At 37.9% G+C, this 19,415-nt stretch overlaps 1 protein-coding gene across 1 annotated transcript in view; it reads left to right on the top strand.

Annotated features, from left to right (window-relative positions):
• LOC126248157 (sodium leak channel NALCN) overlaps window positions 1-19,415 on the top strand; it is a 394,425-nt gene that overhangs the window by 263,460 nt on the left and 111,550 nt on the right. The window contains exons 17-19 of the mRNA XM_049948905.1: window positions 5,720-5,893; window positions 18,006-18,185; window positions 18,324-18,576. Of these exons, the coding sequence (XP_049804862.1) occupies window positions 5,720-5,893; window positions 18,006-18,185; window positions 18,324-18,576 (607 nt within the window). The remainder of the gene's footprint in view (window positions 1-5,719; window positions 5,894-18,005; window positions 18,186-18,323; window positions 18,577-19,415) is intronic.

Raw genomic sequence — 19,415 nt, 5'->3', positions numbered from 1 at the left:
GTTATTGGATTCTTAAAGTGGTAGGTGTGTTGACCAGTACTTGCCTATTCTCAGGCAAAGTGGATCAGTCTTAATCTGGGTTCTGAGTAGTTTGCCTTCACTCTCAAACAAGTCTAAATTGTTAAATCACTGTGACACATCACACGAAATATTTAATGCTTATTCACAGTTGTACAGACCACTGACCATTTTTATCTCAACTAATATCCTACATGACATACATTTTATGGGATGTTTATGTAGTTTTTGAGTAGCCTGCAAGTGCTGTAACTACTTTTAATTCAGTAGTGTCTTAATGCTGTGTCAATGTAATGAATATTCCAGTATTTCTTGGCCCACTGACTGCTTTTATCCCTGCAGGTGACCTGCAAGGAATGAATTTTACAAGATGTGTCAGTTTGGTATAAGCTGCAAGTGTTATAATAATCCCGAATTCAGCAGTGATGTAATGCTTCAACTTATGTAAATAAAATATTATTGTCACTGCGTATAATCCTGTTTATGCATTATATGCTTTCAATTGGGTGTATTCAGGATTGTACCACAGACTGGAAATTAAAGGAGTGTTCGTAAAGCCACGTTGTTGTTGTTGTTGTGGTCTTCAGTCCTGAGACTGGTTTGATGCAGCTCTCCATGCTACTCTATCCTGTGCAAGCTTCTTCATCTCCCAGTACCTACTGCAACCTACATCCTTCTGAATCTGCTTAGTGTATTCATCTCTTGGTCTCCCTCTATGATTTTTACCCTCCACACTGCCCTCCAGTACTAAATTGGTGATCCCTTGATGCCTCAGAACATGTCCTACCAACCGATCCCTTCTTCTAGTCAAGTTGTGCCACAAACTCCTCTTCTCCCCAATTCTATTCTATACCTCCTCATTAGTTATGTGATCTACCCATCTAATCTTCAGCATTCTTCTGTAGCACCACATTTCGAAAGCTTCTATTCTCTTCTTGTCCAAACTATTTATCGTCCACGTTTCACTTCCATACATGGCTACACTCCATACAAATACTTTCAGAAACGACTTCCTGACACTTAAATCTATACTCGATGTTAACAAATTTCTCTTCTTCAGAAACGCTTTCCTTGCCATTGCCAGTCTACATTTTATATCCTCTCTACTTCGACCATCATCAGTTATTTTGCTCCCCAAATAGCAAAACTCCTTTACTACTTTAATTGTCTCATTTCCTAATCTAATTCCCTCTGCATCACCCGACTTAATTCGACTACATTCCGTTATCCTCGTTTTGCTTTTGTTGATGTTCATCTTATACCCTCCTTTCAAGACACTGTCCATTCCGTTCAACTGCTCTTCCAAGTCCTTTGCTGTCTCTGACAGAATTACAGTGTCTTCGGTGAACCTCAAAGTTTTTATTTCTTCTCCATGGATTTTAATACCTACTCCGAACTTTTCTTTTGTTTCCTTTACTGCTTGCTCAATATACAGATTGAATAGCATCGGGGAGAGGCTACAACCCTGTCTCACTCCCTTCCCAACCACTGCTTCCCTTTCATGTCCCTCGACTCTTATAACTGCCATCTGGTTTCTGTACAAATTGTAAATAGCCTTTCGCTCCCTGTATTTTACCCCTGCCACCTTCAGAATTTGAAAGAGAGTATTCCAGTCAACATTGCCAAAAGCTTTCTCTAAGTCTACAAACGCTAGAAACATAGGTTTGCCTTTCCTTAATCTTTCTTCTAAGATAAGTCATAGGGTCAGTATTGCCTCACGTTTTCCAACATTTCTATGGAATCCAAACTGATCTTCCCCAAGTCAGCTTCTACCAGTTTTTCCATTCGTCTGTAAAGAATTCGCATTAGTATTTTGCAGCTGTGACTTATTAAACTGATAATTCGGTAATTTTTACATCTGTCAACACCTGCTTTCTTTGGGATTGGAATTATTATATTCTTCTTGAAGTCTGAGGGAATTTCGCCTGTCTCATAAATCTTGCTCACCAGATGGTAGAGTTTTGCCAGGACTGGCTCTCCCAAGGCTGTCAGTAGTTCTAATGGAATGTTGTCTACTCCCGGGGCCTTGTTTCGACTTATGTCTTTCAGTGCTCTGTCAAACTCTTCACGCAGTATCATATCTCCCATTTCATCTTCATCTACATCCTCTTCCATTTCCATAATATTGTCCTCAAGAACATCGCCCCTGTATAGACCCTCTGTATACTCCTTCCAGCTTTCTGCTTTCCCTTCTTTTCTTAGAACTGGGTTTCCATCTGAGCTCTTGATATTCATGCGAGTGGTTCTCTTTTTTCTGAAGGTCTCTTTAAGTTTCCTGTAGGCAGTATTTATCTTACCCCTCATGAGATAAGCCTCTACATCCTTACATTTGTCCTCTAGCCATCCCTGCTTAGCCATTTTGCACTTCCTGTCAATCACATTTTTGAGACGTTTGTATTCATTTTTGCCTGCTTCACTTACTGCATTTTTATATTTCCTCCTTTCATCAATTAAATTCAGTATCTCTTCTGTTACCCAAGGATTTCTACTAGCTCTCGTCTTTTTACCTATTGATCCTCTGCTGCCTTCACTATTTCATTCCTCAAAGCTACCCATTCTTCTTCTACTGTATTTCTTTCCCCCATTCCTGTCAGTTGGTCCCTTTATGCTCTCCCTGAAACTTTGCACAACCTCTGGTTCTGTCAGTTTATCTAGGCCCTATCTCCTTAAATTCCCACCTTTTTGCAGTTTCTTCAGTTTTAATCTACAGTTCATAGCCAATAGATTGTGGTCAGAGTCAACTTCTGCCCCTGGAAATGTCTTACAATTTAAAACCTGGTTCCTAAATCTCTGTCTTACCATTATATAATCTATCTGATACCTTTTAGTATCTCCAGGGTTCTTCCATATATACAACCTTCTTTCATGATTGTTGAACCAAGTGTTAGCTATGATTAAGTTATGGTCTGTGCAAAATTCTACCAGCCAGCTTCCTCTTTCATTTCTTAGCCCCAATCCATATTCACCTACTATGTTTCCTTCTCTTCCTTTTCCTACTGTCGAATTCCAGTCACCCATGACTATTAAATTTTCGTCTCCCATAACTACCTGTATAATTTCTTGTATCTCATCATACATTTCATCAATTTCTTCATCATTTTCAGAGGTAGTTGGCATATAAACTTGTACTACTGTAATAGGCATGGGCTTCATGTCTATCTTGGCCACAATAATGCGTTCACTATGCTGTTTGTAGTAGCTTCCCCGCACTCCTATTTTTTTTATTCATTATTAAACCTACTCCTGCATTACCCCTATTAAAGCCATACTAATCTGAAAGCAGGTTCCACTAACATCCTGGAGAGTGGCAAAAGTAACAGAGAAATAGTATGTTGTTGTTAGATGTTTTGGCCTTCTGTGATATGACTATGGGTCTGAACAATGCAGTAGTTTCTACACACCCTACGGGCCCTGCTTGATGTTACCTAGTTGTTCCAAGACCAACTGATGAACTGTTCTGCATTTTTAAGCAGGAATCTTGCAGTGATCCATACAGTTATGCCACACATCATTACTGTGTTGCTGCCATTCTTCAAACAGTTTCATCATTGTTAATGCTGAACACCAAACCTTAACAGTGGTTTATTTGTAGCAGCTCTTTTTACGGTTGTATGTGTTATATATTATGTTACGATTCCTTCATCCTGAACATGTGACCAGTAAATGACTATCTTTATATGCAGTGTCCGTCATAATTCAGCAGCTATATGGTATGAAGAATTCTGCTTTACATCTGTAATCTGTTGACAAACAACAGAACGTAATGCTTTGAATATTATTGTTGAAACTCAAATAATTCTTGTATTATTTGACAATGTAATTATAGTGTAGAACATTCAGTTGAGAAAAATAAATACATGTGATGAGGATTACCCACTATCAGTATGAAGAGGCAGTTTGGTGAATGAGGAAATTTAGTTTAGCAATACCTCAGATCACCTGAAAGGTTCAAAATTTTACTGTATACTTGGGTAAGGTAAAGGTGCTTTGGGACAGCATTTTTAGCAGCAGCTGTCAGAGATTTGTCTGTCAGAATCATTGTTTCAACTAATGGAGTGTAATTACATATGATGCTATAATTTCTTGGGAAAATGTGTACATGGACCTTATGTGAAAGTTCTCTGAAAAGAAACCAGTATTCATATAACACTCTGCAATCCATTTGTATTTACATTCTGGAAGGCTTGTGGATTCTCAGTAGGAGATTAATGTAATTTATACTGTTCTTTTATAAGAAGGTATTACCAAATGCTGCTGCTTCACAGCATTTAGTCAGACCAAACATATATATATTCACTGTCATAAATAAAACTTGTGGAGTACAGGAAATTCAACCTAAGCAAATAGCAACACAAATATTGAAAAGAGTTCAGTTTTAAAGTTATGTCAGAAAGTCATACAGGAAAGAAAAATCTTTAATTAAAATTATTTAGTGTTTTGGCAGTTTTCCAACCCTCTCTGCCAAATCAAATGTAAATGGCACAAATCCGAGAGATTTTATATGTTAGATATCTACCAGTATTATAATTATTCAGCTCATTTGGACGTTGTAAGTACTCAAAAATTCAGTATTAAGAGCTGAGTACTTTGGTAAAGAAAGATAAGAGCAGTTACCAATTATACAGCAATATAACTGTAAATTCAAGATTAAAAGTTTATATAATTTCAAAATAAATAGGTTTTATATTCTTGAATAATGACACAGATGACGGCATGAACGTAATGTGTATAAATAGCATAGTTGGTATAGAAGAGATGTGAGTATTGTGTATGTTATAAGCAGGTCAGGGACCACAGAATTATTTCCCAATAATTAGTATTTTATGTTATTGGCTTAAATTCCCTAAACGTCATTTCATTCATTCATTCAATCAACTATACACACGCTTTGTTCCATGATTCTCATAATGTGTGCCTTTAGGGAGTCCTAGCTACTTCAGTGATGTATTTGACAATAGAAAGTAATGACTTTGTCATGAATATCAGCAGCAGACTTGGGATGTTAGTGCCAGTCTTCACTTTAAATTACTTTTGAGGATAATCGGTGTCTAAGGTGTCATGTGAGTGTTTTTCGTGTCATTTTTTCCATATTTTTGTTTCTTATTGTCATTATATGTTTTCCAAGAAAGAAACTTCTTGTTGTTAAGGATCAGATATTGTTATTCTTGACCGTTACATGTTGAGGCATGCTTCAGAAGTACATTCTGTTCATATATCTGAATACAGATTATATATTTAAATTTGGTTTTCTTTTGTCTTTCCTTTTCTGTAGCTGTGATGTAAATTTGGAATGCAGTTGAAAAAACTAGAGTGATCTCTTGTTTCATGTTCTGAATGTTATGTTGCACCTTCCCATAATATTTGTCAGTGCATTGTCCTTACTAGAGAAAATTTTCATATGAAACAAGCAAGTTCAGTATCGCTCAGAATAAATGAAGCTCTCTGTAGATAAGTATGTAAACACAGTTGTGTTGGATCATTACTAGCAGTTAGCATTCAGAACGTGGCATTAAATTGTTAGTTGTCTTATACTAATGTGTGTATTTCTTATTCTGCTATATGCTCCTAAAATAATCCAAGTTTGGCTATGTAATAATAATATGCTTGCATATTTTAAATATGTGAAAAGTATATGTATATGTAAAATGTTTTTCACTTTTATATACATTGAGGTTCTCATGTGTGTGGCACATCATTTCAGATCAATTAGGAGAAGCGTTCGCAGTGGTTCAATAAAGTTGAAACAAACGTATGAACACCTAATGGAAAATGGAGACATTGGAGCAATGAATAGAGTCAGTTCATCTCGTAGCAGACCTCAGGACCTGGATATTAAACTACTGCAAGCAAAGCGACAACAAGCAGAAATGAGAAGGTAAGTGGAATACATCAATTGCTGCACTTGTAATTTTCATAGCTTTCATTAATTTAAAGTTAACATTGGAAAACATCTTCCTAGAATCTCATTTTTCAAATCTCACTGTAGTGAGAATATGCCAGTGTTATGCACATGTCAGAAAACATCAAGTTCAATAATTTTGTGTGAGTTACATATTACATTTTTCTTTATTCGTTGAAATTGAGCCAAGTGAAGACTGATTGATCCACAAATTAGAATACACAACTGAATATCTATCTTTCAGAGATTTTAAAGATTACTTGAAATGGGCAGAAAAGTGAAAAGAAATTGGACTATCTGGTGCTGGATGACTCTATGAATAAAATTTTGCATTGCAGATTAAAATTATGTGATTACAATGCATCTTTGGGCTATTGTAGGTTGGTGGAGATATTGTGAAGAGCTAGTGGATGCTAAAAGACGATGTCAGCAGTTTGAAAATGATTTTAGGAAGTGTTGATGTAATTTCAGTTCATGAGTAAAGGAAGCCATAATCTTTGCAAAATAGCAGGTTAAGAGTTCCCAATCCAGAGTGGTATTTTGTGATAAGTGGTATTTGATATATTTTGTAGGTGTCATTAATCTTAGGTTGAACCAAACTGGACCAAGAAATGTTGCTGAGATGCCAAGAAAGATAGCTACTGTAAGTTCTCTGCAGAATTACCAATACTCATGTACTGTATGCTGGAAGACATGAATTTTCAGCAGTGACCTATGCTAAGTGCATGTGTTCATTATCATGAAGATAATGTGAAAAGTAAACTGAGCAGATAAAAACACAAAAACCCATAAGAGTCATGCATTAAAGCTGCATCAGAAAATCACTTGAGAAATGAAAACTCTGGAATTGAAACTGTTTAGAGGTCTGCAGCATCTTCCAGACCCTTCAGAAGAGCAACAGTTATTGGCATTTTTGATCTGGTGAAGCAGACTTAAATGCTACGTACCCAAGAGATGTTCACTAATTAGTATTAAGTTGGTATTATAAAAATTAGCAGTAGGTGCTCTTCTTATGTCTCAAGTTTTCTTAATCTTAATACTTTTAGTGCAATAAGTAGTCATGCTCATTAATAGGTCAACCTGCCTTCTATTTCCTTACTTCCCTATTTAGCTCAAATTTAAGTTTTGTATCAGTGCAAGGCATTATTTACTAAAGAAAATTGCACAAAACAAGTCTATAAGGTCACTGGGACTCTGTAACAAAAACAAAAAGAAGAGATTCCAATCATTGCAAACCCTGGTTCGTATCATGGTCACTCTATTGATTTCAAGTGCAGTGTAACAGCCAGTAAAAATTCCAGTCATCTTAAACATCGGTGATATCTGCTTCACAATAAGCACATCATACAAACTTGTTCTCTCTTCTCTGATAACCATAATCAGGAGCCCAATCTGTTAGTAGCTCAGCAGTCTGGTAAGCATAATGAGGAGCCCAATCTATTAGTAGCTTATGGTCTGTTACCAGATAGGATCTTATGCCATACATACATGCATGGAATCTCTGCACTGTATGTAATACAGCCAATACTATATGAGGTGTTACTGTAGTAACAATGCTACTCTTAATACAGCCCAAACATCATGTTTCCTGGCTATGGTTCCATCAAGGTGGCTATTACACGCTGTGGCTATAAATACCTGTCTGACAGGGCACACTCTAACAGAAATGTGACAACACAAAAAGAAATAACGAATATTGTTTGTTTAGATTGTGTTACAGTATATTATTTTGATACTGTTTGATGAATGGCACTTGATTTCCTATAGCTAATTCAGTGAAATCTAAATAACTGTGCTGTCTCTTGGCACTCAATGACATTGTCATAAAACTGAATGTACAGACACTGTGTTAATGGGTTTAGTTCTCCATCAACAGTGAATGCTAAGTGGGAAGGTAGACTTCAGAGCACTGTAATGAGCAGACTGCGGGCACTGAACTGAATTGTCCCATCACGCATGTCCCCTTGTTCATGACCCGCCTCATGTCTCCATGTCTTCTCATCTCCATGTGTATCCCCTCATGTAACTGTGTGTCTGTGTCCGTGTCCATGTCCATGGCATGTCATGTTTTGGTGCCTGTCGGTGGAAGAATTTCCATGACCACCCATTTAGTCTGCAGTTGACAGCGCTCCCTATGGCAGCTGTCCACTATATTGGTGGTTTTATATGATGCACAGAAGAAAATGGCATGTAACAGGAAAAGGGCCAGGTTTGTGAGTGCCATCTGGAGGCTGCTGCACTGAACTAAGGGGTGCCAGGTGAGTGGGTGTGCATGTGTGGTGCCAGCATCTCATGGTATTTGTCATGCACCTCTTACCTGATACACAACAGTATGCAACTACATAGGAGTTATCAACCATGGAATATGTGTCCAGCCAGTGCCCTTCTGCTGGAGAAATGAAAATTTTACTCCATTATTTCCTCAGCATCACCACCACCTTCTAGCCAGGCTATAACTTCCCTCCTGCCCATCAATGAAAATTATACAACTCATGCAGAGATTGCAGCAAGGAAGAAAGACTATTAAGAGAGTTCTGTTTCATTCTACATCCTCCATTGTCAACTGTGATGGCCTTTGTATCTGCCAATATGGCAGTGGTAGCTCTTGTAGCAACACCAGATCCACCTCAGTTGGCTTCCAGAGGGGTATCACCAAAATCCTACTGAGCAAGATGGCGTGGGGCCCAGGCAGATGCTGTATGTAAATGAAGCTCATTCTGCAGCAACACCATAGATTGAAACACTGAAACATTGCCCAGTGGGGAGCTCACAAAGAAAGAGATGAAATGGTCTCATGCCGACATGGTAGCTACCGACACTTGGGTTTGATGGCATCAGGTAAGAATATCCTTGATGGTCACTGAATACAGCCATGACCAGGAGCATCAGAAACATTAGACACAATAGACTCCAAGCAGGATATGATGGTCAATGTACAGTGATCAGCTTTTGTCCAAAGCTCTTGGTGAGTTTATTTGTTTGTTTGGAACAGGATGCCGACAGTGCCTGCCGCCTTTCGGCCGCTTGGCAATGGCTGAATCAAGGTGCACACTCTGGAATCTTTCTCAAATGATTTTACAGAAACTATTCAATAAAAAAAATCATTTTTGCTTTACTTGTAGCTGTGTATGTCAGAGCTTCATGATGATGTATCCATTATTTTGTTAACAATCGTATTTGTAATATTTACATGGAAGGAAGTCATTTTGCTAAATTTGAAAAAGTTTTCAGTGAAAAATAGGAGTCACCGTGATTTTGCTATTGGTGCATATTATGTACTACACTGAAAGCCTTATTTTACATTTTCTTGAGGCCCAGCCTTAAAAACCACAAAATCGAGGAAAATGCAGAATCGAGGAAAACATTAGACCCTAAAAATACGAGCAAAAACATATGTAATTGGCATATATGATTAAAAATTGTAATCCACACCAATACATTGCATAAAATCTGTATAAGTGAAGACAATTACATGTACAATAAAATGTTTACACAATAATTTGTGGTAATGAATTTCATCAGTTGTGAAAAAGTCACAGATGTGTAACAGCAAGTGAAAAATCGTCAAAAAATTGAAATTGATATCTGCGTACAAGATAATCAAGCTATTTTTTGATATGCTACAACCACAAATTCTACATCAAAACACACATTTTTTTGACACCTTTCCTTTGTGTCACACAGAAAAAACAAAAATTGAACATGGTGAATTAACAGAATGAGATTTTCACTCTGCAACGGAGTGTGCGCTGATAGAAGTAAAGCTGTGAGGACAGGGTGTGAGTCATGCTTGGGTAGCACTTGCCCGTAAAAGGCAAAGGTCCCGAGTTCGAGTCTCGGTCCGGCACACAGTTTTAATCTGCTAGGAAGTTTCATGGCGAATTAAACCGAAAACTGAAAACTGAAGTATGGTGAAAGGTGCTGGAATCTAATATTTTTGTGTGTGTGTGTGTGTGTGTGTGTGTGTGTGTGTGTGTGTGTGTGTGTGTGTGCGTGCGCCACTGTAGCCAGTGGCAGTTAATTGGATTGAGTAAACTTCAAGCTGAGCACACACTAACTCGAAACATGTTTTCGAAACACATTTCTGGCTATTTTATGTGGACACCATTGGAAACATCTTTTGGAACATGGAAACATCTATCTGTAGCAGTGTCTGTACAGATATAAGGAAACAATCCAGAATGAGATTTTCACTCTGCAGCGGAGTGTGCGCTGATATGAAACTTCCTGGCAGATTAAAACTGAGTGCCAGACCGAGACTTGAACTCGGGACCTTTGCCTTTCGCGGGTAAGTACTCTACCAACTGAGCTACCCAAGCATGTCTCAGTGGAGTGTGCGCTGATATGAAACTTCCTGGCAGATTAAAACTGTGTGCCGGACCGAGACTCGAACTCTGCTGCAGAGTGAAAATCTCATTCTGGAAACATCCCCTACGGTGTGGCTGGGCCATGTCCCCGCAATAACCTTTCTTTCAGGAGTGCTATTCCTGCATGGTTCGCAAGAGAACTTCTGTAAAGTTTGGAATGTAGGAAATGAGGTACTGGCGGAAGTAAAGCTGTGAGGACTGGGCATGAGTCGTGCCTGGGTAGCTCAGTTGGTAGAGCACTTGCTCGCAAAAGGCAAAGGTCCCAAGTTCGAGTCTCATTCCAGCACACAGTTTTAATCTGCCAAGAAGTTTCATATCAGCACACACTCCGCTGCAGAGTGAAAATCTCATTCTGGAAACATCCCCTAGGCTGTGGCTAAGCCATGTCTCCGCAATGTCCTTTCTTTCAGGAGTGCTATTCCTGCATGGTTCACAGGAGAGCTTCTGTAAAGTTTGGAAGGTAGGAGACGAGGTACTGGTGGAAGTAAAGCTGTGAGGACAGGTCGTGAGTCGTGCTTGGGTAGCTCAGTTGGTATAGCACTTGCCCGTGAAAGGCAAAGGTCCCAAGTTCGACTCTCGGACCAGCACACAGTTTTAATCTGCCAGGAAGTTTCATAAGGAAACAATGTTTCAGGCTGGCTACCACTTGTCACCAATGCATGGCACAAGTGTATATTTCTGGGAGGGAAAGAAAAAAAAATCAGTGGGCGAGGTAGCAGACTGTCGAGTTGTTATCATTGTACCAGGCTGATGGCTGCTTGTGGAATATATGAAGTAAGCAGTACAAGAACAGCAATAAAACAAGATGCTCTGCAGAAAACTGCTGCTATATTTGGTAGAATACTGAGAAAGATTGTGTAGAAAACAAAGTAATGTCGTTCGTCATTGCTTGCTTTGAAATTTGAAATAATCTGCTGGTCCATAGGCTGCAGTAATGGAGTCATGCTGGGAGGCAGAAATTGGATCATGATTAATTGAAATTCTTCTTGATGAATTGAAATTCTTCAAGGAGCTGGTCTTGTAGGCCTGGAGAATGGTCAGGAATATTATCTGTAACAAGCAAGACATGGAGTGGTAGATCCATCTCAAGCAAATATTCTTTTCACCGAAGGACCAAACACTTCATTGATCCAATCACAAGAAAGATCAAGTGTCACCCAAGCCTTGTTGTTGGACCTCCACATCACATTTAACCTGAACTTCTTGACTTTACACTTCTTGAAGGCTCATGGAATTTCTTAATGGTAAACAAGCAGAAGTTTAATTTTCAAATCATCGCTTGCATTGGTGCAGAATAGCAGTATGAGATGGTCTTTGGTTGGCTTGTGACCAGAATGGGCATTTTCCTTTGCATTTATAAAAGTACACTTCAGCACCTTTTTCCAGAATAGGCCCTTCTCATCACAATTAAAAACCTGTTGTGGCATATAACCCACAGAATCTATGAGTATCCTGAAGTTGCTGATGAAGGTCTCTGCTGCTTTTGTGTTGGAGCTGGCTGCTTTGTCGTGCCTCAAAATGCTGTGGATGCCGGTTCTTCTCTTAAACTTCTCGAAATATCCATGGCTTCCCTTAACCACTTCTTTGGCCACTGATGATGCTGCCGTTTTCTTAATGAGGTCAGCTAAAATAATTCTTGCCTTCTCACCAATGATGTTCTCATTAATAGTGTCACCTTTCAATTGCTTTTCATTCATCCATATAAGGAGAAACCTTTCAACATCATCCAAAATATGAAACCATTGTTTAGATATTCTTGTTGCTCCCCCTCTCTGTAATCTCATCCTTGTTCTTGAGGGTAGTGCAAATAGTTCATGTAAACTGATTGTATGTGTATGTTAAATCAGCAACACTAACACCCCCCCCCCCCCCCCAAGTGATTTTACTTTTCGTTTCTAAGGTCATTTTCTTTCTCTTATGGTTTTTTCTTGCGGCTTTATCTTCAGGGACATTTCTACGAAGGTGAGACATCTGTATGAAGGTCATTAAAATTTGCACTCAAATAAATACTGTGTGAAACCAAGGTGATAAAGATGTGTGCTCACAAGCTACACTAAGATTGTGAGCACTACACCCAGACTGCAGTACATACTAAAGATGTTGTTCATATGCCAGTGCTGACAACAAAAGGTGTTCATATTGTTGAATGTTTCTCCTGCTACATGTGATCGGCTGCCGACATCATGCTAAATCATTGTCACACATTTTGCGAAACATCACTAGTTAAGCAAGTCATTATTTTACAATTTGTTTTGCTCATCATGCGAACTGCACATTATTCCCATAATGCTTGGTAAACGAGGTTCCACTGTAGTAGTTTTAAAAACAATTATTAATTTTTTTGATAAACTCAACCTTATTCTGTAAAACTACAAAACACTGAGAGATATTTATGGCCTTCAAGTCAGAAGTCACACTAAATAAATAAAAAAAAGAATGAACAATGACATCATCTTTCATTTTGGTTGCATGAAAAATATTAACAATGCAACAGCACATATTACAGTTTCCTCATCTCTGTACATGACAAGGCAGACAATACAAAAGCAGTATAACAAATAGTATTGCAGGCGATGCAAATATACTGGGAAATGTTTGCTGCCAGTGTGGACAGAGACAAAGACAAGAAATAAAGTCAGAAACAGATGTGAAACACTGTAGAAAATAATGATTTCAACGGAAACATGTTTCTAGTGGCAGTGCGGATGCAGCTTCACACTACTTTTCGCAACAGTGATCTCACTAATGAGATTTAGACTGTCAACTTTTGTGAGCACTTGTGAATGACCCCTGTGTGAACTGAATGCATTTTAATTATTCATTTCGTTAGTAGTGTGTTACATACATATACCATTTATATATTTATGTAAAACATCAGTGCACTGAAAGTACCAGATCACATATACATCACACTTATCATTAAGTGTGAAAGCATCAGCGATGTAAGGCTTCAACATATTTTATGATAACTAATGCACAATACAACCTTTAGATGAGTAAGCTGTAGCATAATGGATAATGTCATGGTTAGCTGAGTTAGAGGGTGTAGGTTTGCAACCTGCTCCATGCCAATATTTTTTTTCAACTTAGCATTGTTATCACTTCGTTATGATCATAATACAATATTTTCTGTAATATGTGATGTTGTTGAACATTTCTGTCTGGTTGGAGAACAAAGGATAAAATAAGGATTTGTGTGATTTTTCAAATGTGTGGTGATTTTCAAGAGTGTGGTGAGACAGGAACATAAGAGGACAGCTTAAATTTCTGCAAGTGAAACGATGAGCAATAACATTCGTATTTTTCCTTGTCACAAATATTTCACACTTTGCGCAATCACAAACATCTCCTAAAGTGTTATTACTACAACTGAGATTCTCCTGTCACTAACACATCCATAAACTTGATGCTATAGTGATAGACAAATTGATAACCTCTTTCCTGGTCACCTTCACAGTCACAATTACATCAGTTGCTGCAAAAAATTGTGTGAAATGTACTCAACCCATCATTATTGTGTGGTGAAGATAAAAGTTGCAAGTTGTGTTTTCAGTGTCAATCATGGTTTACGTCAGCATTTCCTCTCTCATGTCTTCCCTGTCTGCAGTGGCCATCACCCACAGTGTGAACTGTCTGATTTTTTTGTGCCACTTATACAGTCACATCAAATATCAATAGGAAGAAAACAAGATGAAGTCAAGTAAGAATGTAAATCGAATAAACTTCACTAGGAAGAAATGTAAAAACAGGGAATTTTTAGCATTGATCTCTATGGCTTTTTCACAGGTGCTACAAACTTATGTTGTAGAATCCTGGATCTACCTTTGAAATGCAGCTAACAAATTGAATTTTTCTGTAAACTTAGGTGAAGGTCTGCTACTGATCTCAAGAAAATTGATCTGACGTAGCACTTCATTTGCGATTGCACTGTACCAGCGATAAAGACAGAGTAACAACATTCTTCATGTTTCATAAACAGTTCAAGATATCAAAAAGAGATTTTGGCAAATGACAGAAGGCGAAGAGAAGAGTATTTTGCCATATGGTCATCATGCAGCACTTCATGATCTAACATGTTATTCCACTAACTAAAGACTTTTTTTATGAAAGAATGTAATTTTTAAGGGCAACTGATAGCTGGTGAAATGAGAAATTCTATGGATTTTGGAACAACATAAGAGAAGACATTGCATATTTATTTTGTGTTGAGGATGTGATTTTTCATAAGATACTGACCTTACTTTTCCTCAGTTCCTCACTTAATAAAACAGTGTTTCAGAATTCTCATGCAATTGCCTCTGCATAACATGTTAGTAATATGAGCCTGTGTAAACTCCACCGTATTTTAGCAAGAGAAGCAAATTTTAAGATGTCAATGAGAGAAACATATAGGTTTTACTCAAAGTTCACCGCTCTTGATTTTTCTCTGAATGTTACAAATGGTTAACAAGTCAGGCGAAAATAAATTGCTGCATTTTTGACAGAATTCTTCCTAGATACCAACCAAATCAGAGATGACATCTTTCTAAATGGTCACCATGCAAGTGTTGGCCTGGAGAGGGCCCACTCAATATTTACAAAAAATCCAAGTGTAAGCTTCAGTTTAGAATGGCACTTCCCCTAAGTACCTTCCTGCAACCCCCACCACTACCGTTCTCCCCAGGCATGCCTTGCTGTCTGCACATCTACTGGCCATGGTAATCTGTGCAGCCTCTACATGCTGGCTGGTACTCATGCATGTGCGCCCGGCTGAAAGTGCCAAAGCTATACCAACTGAGGTGTCACTAGCTTAGGTTGCGTGGCATGAACCACAGTAGCTGTAGCAGGGTCCAGCGTCAGATCCCATGAACCCTTTCTGCCAGGCTCTTGTTTCTCAAAGGTTTTGATCTTGATTCATGGCGAAATTTTTTGAATCTCTAATTACAATCTCCCTATTAAATTTCACATGGTCCTATTCCATATCTCATGCCACATTCCATGATGTTGACCTCATTCTCAGTACCATCCTGGACGTTAATGTAGTCAATTACTCTGACATGGCTATGACTTCTAAAATAATGCACTGAAATGAGATCCATTCTGTCTGATATTTTTCCCACACCATCTAGAATAGCTTTTGCATTTGAACAACCTTTCATCATTATTTTTAAAATTTATTATATTTTTGCAATTTTATTTTAACTGTCAACTTTATTATAGTAGTTCAATAGACAGATTTCAATAAATATTAAATATTAACAGGATATTAAAATGATAAAGATGATGATTTGATGTTGCTAATTGTACCAAAGTAGTATTTCAATTTGATTTGAAAAGTTTTAACAAACAGTGTTTTCCCCAAAATTTATCATTTATATCGTTCAATAAAAACCCAGTTTCATAACAACACTGTCTCTTCTTAAACTCTCCTTACCGTAATTATGTTAATATTTATATAATAGGCCCCACAAGCCGTATTAGTACACTACAATGTTTTTTATCCCTAGTTTCACAACACACATTAGTAAACTTGAAAGAATTTTCCTTCATGATATATTAAGTATGTCAATTTCAGCTAAATATTTCTGATAATATTTGTAACTGATTGAAAAAATTATAATATTTGTTTTAAAATTAATTTCATCATGAACATGGAAGCTCAAATGAAAATCTTGTTTATTTCACTTTTAAGTTTTGCCTCTTGATTTACAACCAACAGGAAATAATAAACATTGAAATAAGCTGGATTCACAATTAAAGTTCTTGTTGAAAGAAGTGTAACAAATGTGTACTAATATAAAGTAGATGAACAATACTGGATCTGACCATATTGATGTTAATAAGAGGAGAGTTAAGATAATTATGTCACACTGTCTTCCCACATAGATTTAGATTTTCTGTAGTTTCTATAATTCTAATAATATGAATTACTGGGAGGGGGGTTAGAAATGGACACATCTTGTCTCATATCACAGAGAGCAAGGTGGTACAATTACTAGACACTGGACTTGTACTGGGGATCTTAATGTTTCCTTTGAAAAGAAATGTCTGATTTCCTCCTCATCCATCCCCAAACTGAACTAATGTTCCATCTCCACAATCATGTCATTGATGGTATGTTATACCCAAATCTTCCTTCCTCTGATTTAATTCTTATGCCAGTCCATTATAATGCTGTGTCTCCATGGCTGCATCATCAGCGGGATGTTAAATCCTAACATTTTTTCATAGATTACTGCTTCATTTTTAACCCATTTTTTGCTGTCATTTACTTAGCCTATTATTAAATTTATGTTCCTTCTTACAGTATAATGTAGTCTTTCAGGCAATATTTTGTTATACAATTCCTGGCCCTAAAAATAACCACACAGATTACATTGCCTTGCATCCCTCTCTAGATTTTTCTAGTTTGCCTTTCATTCTGACATTTCAGGATTCATTTAAAAATGTCTTTGTTCCTACCCGCTCCAGTGATTTACTCTTGAATTTGTTTTCTTGATTTTCATTTTCATAATTCCTGAGGATGTGTTTCGTTTCATCAAAATTATTAAAGCTATATTATGATGATACAATATTGTGTGAAAATGTAAATAGATCAGTAAGTGAACAAAGAAAATTTCAAACAAATCTCTCATTTTACACCTATCTGCTTAAAAGGGACTTAACAACATGTTAAGAGTAAAGTCCAATCACCAGACAGGAAAGGCATGAGTCGTTGAGAGGCATTCAAAAACAAAGGAAAAATTGTTTCTTTCAGATGAATCATTTGACGAAGTAAAGTACACACATACACACACACACACACACACACACACACACACACACACACACACGCTGCTATCTTGTGCTGGCTGAACACACAATGGTGGGATTGCAGTTTGGCACATAGACTGGGGTGATTAGTTGTGTCAGGTGGGATGGGTAGAAAGACAAACAGGCAGCAAGCAGGAGGAGGAGATGGGAAGGGGTAACTGGCTGCTTGTAGAGGCAGTTGGTCTGCAGCCTAGGAATACAGGAGAGAGAGGCAGCAGGTACATGGGATAGCAATGTGACACATGAGCACCGAAGCTAGTGATTTCGTGCCATGCTTGATGACAATGGCATGGAGGCATGGCCAAGAATGGAGTTGACCTTTGTTGGGATATGCTACTGAGTACAATATTTTTAAGTTCAGTGGCTGCGTCAAAAACCTGTGTCATCTGCATCCTTCCTTCCAGCACTAGCTTTTATGAACTACAAAGATAAGAGTTATCCTTATGACACGTTCTTTACTCTTGTAACCCTGTGGCATGAATCTCTGCTAACCCACTGCAACTCCACTCTCGGCCCAACAGACTCCCTCTCCCCTGTCCTGTCACCTGCTCCCAACAGTCCCCTTTGTGTCATTCTCATCAAGCACCACTTGAATTGCAGGCCGGAGTGGCCGAGTGGTTCTAGGCGCTTCAGTCTGGAACTGCGCGACCGCTACGGTCGCAGGTTCGAATCCCTCCTCGGGCATGGATGTGTGTGATGTCCTTAGTGGTGTGTGTGTGCGTGTGTGTGTGTGTGTGTGTGTGTGTGTGTGTGTGTGTGTGTGGGGGAGGGGGGAGCTTCTGTTATTCAATGATTAGTCTCATTTACTCCTAAATTATTTGCGGTCTGCCAGAACTTCCCTTACCATATTTAACAACATGCAGTTGAGGAGGCAATATGTAAAATAGTTTTTATGTCTTGAGCTTAATTAGTGTTTTCTTTCATTTAAGGAATCAGCGGGAAGATGATTTGCGAGAAAATCATCCTTTCTTTGATACACCATTGTTCTGTGTCCCAAGAGAGAGCAAATTCCGCAAAGCATGTCAGCTTATAGTTTATGCTCGCTATGATGCCAGGCTGAAAGATCCTTTGACAGGAAAGGAAAGGAAAGTACAATACAAGAGACTTCAGTAAGTCCATTAAAATGTTTATTACTATTATGATGATTTTTACTATTATTATTATTATTATTATTATTATTATTGCACTGCAGATACAAAATACAGTGGCTAAAGAAGTAATTGTAATGCTTGTTATTTCTTTTGAAGCAACTTTCTTGGATTGGTTACATACCTTGACTGGGTAATGATATGTGTTACCACCTTATCATGCATTTCAATGATGTTTGAAACACCAACATATCGAGTCATGGAAACTCCAGCTCTCCAAATCGCTGAATATGGATTTGTTATTTTCATGAGTCTTGAACTGGCTCTGAAAATATTAGCTGATGGTTTGTTCTTCACACCCAAAGCCTATATCAAAGATGTTGCTTCTGTGTTGGATGTCTTCATTTATGTGGCAAGTATTGTCAACTTTCATACAGTAATATATTTAATTTATACTTTTAATTTACATCTACAGTTATTCTAAATTGTTGAACTTCTTTCTCTTTTCCACTTCAGCTGCTCGAAATCATTGCATTATCCTTCTTATCCACGCACATTCACAAATTAATAAACCCTGAAGACCCAAGAAAGAACACAATGCATAGCATTAACATGTGATCTAGAAGGTATCCTCACAACTTGTTGACAGGTTAATTAAAAGTTTCTGAAGCAAGTTTATAAGTTTGTTTACATTAGTGTTTAATTACGTATTAGTACAGGTTACAAAACTACTGTGTTGTTGAAGTTATTTTCTGCTTTTGTGTTATGTTTTACTATCAAACCATATGTGACAAGTGTGGAGGTTGCCATAGAAATTTGAAAGAGGGGGTGTTCTGTATAGACTGTAGGTGGTGGTTTCATTGGGGCGAGTGCAGTGGAGAGGAAATGAGGGTAGATAATGAGGCTCTTTCATGGCAGTGTAGGTTATGTGGAAAGGACAGAAAAATCGCAGAACAGGAGGCAAAGATTTGTGCCCTTAAGGCTGAATTAGAAATCGCGAATTTGGAATTATGTAAGCTAAGGGAGGAAAAGGACTCTGGGTGCTGGGAAAAGGTAACAAGCAAAGGGTGAAAAAGGGAAACAATTTCTACATCCTCAAAATTGGCAATTATTCTAATTGCAAAAGTTGCTGAACGTAGTCACTTTAGGAGATCCAAAATATGAATCTTCCAATTAAGATTCTCATCTATATGTACACCCTAAAACTTAGAATGCTCTACCCTGGCTACTGACTTCTTTTGATGTGTTATG

This window comes from Schistocerca nitens, chromosome 1 (assembly GCF_023898315.1).
Source record: "Schistocerca nitens isolate TAMUIC-IGC-003100 chromosome 1, iqSchNite1.1, whole genome shotgun sequence".
NCBI classification, from domain to species: domain Eukaryota; kingdom Metazoa; phylum Arthropoda; class Insecta; order Orthoptera; family Acrididae; genus Schistocerca; species Schistocerca nitens.
This window is presented reverse-complemented; position numbering and strand designations above follow the sequence as displayed.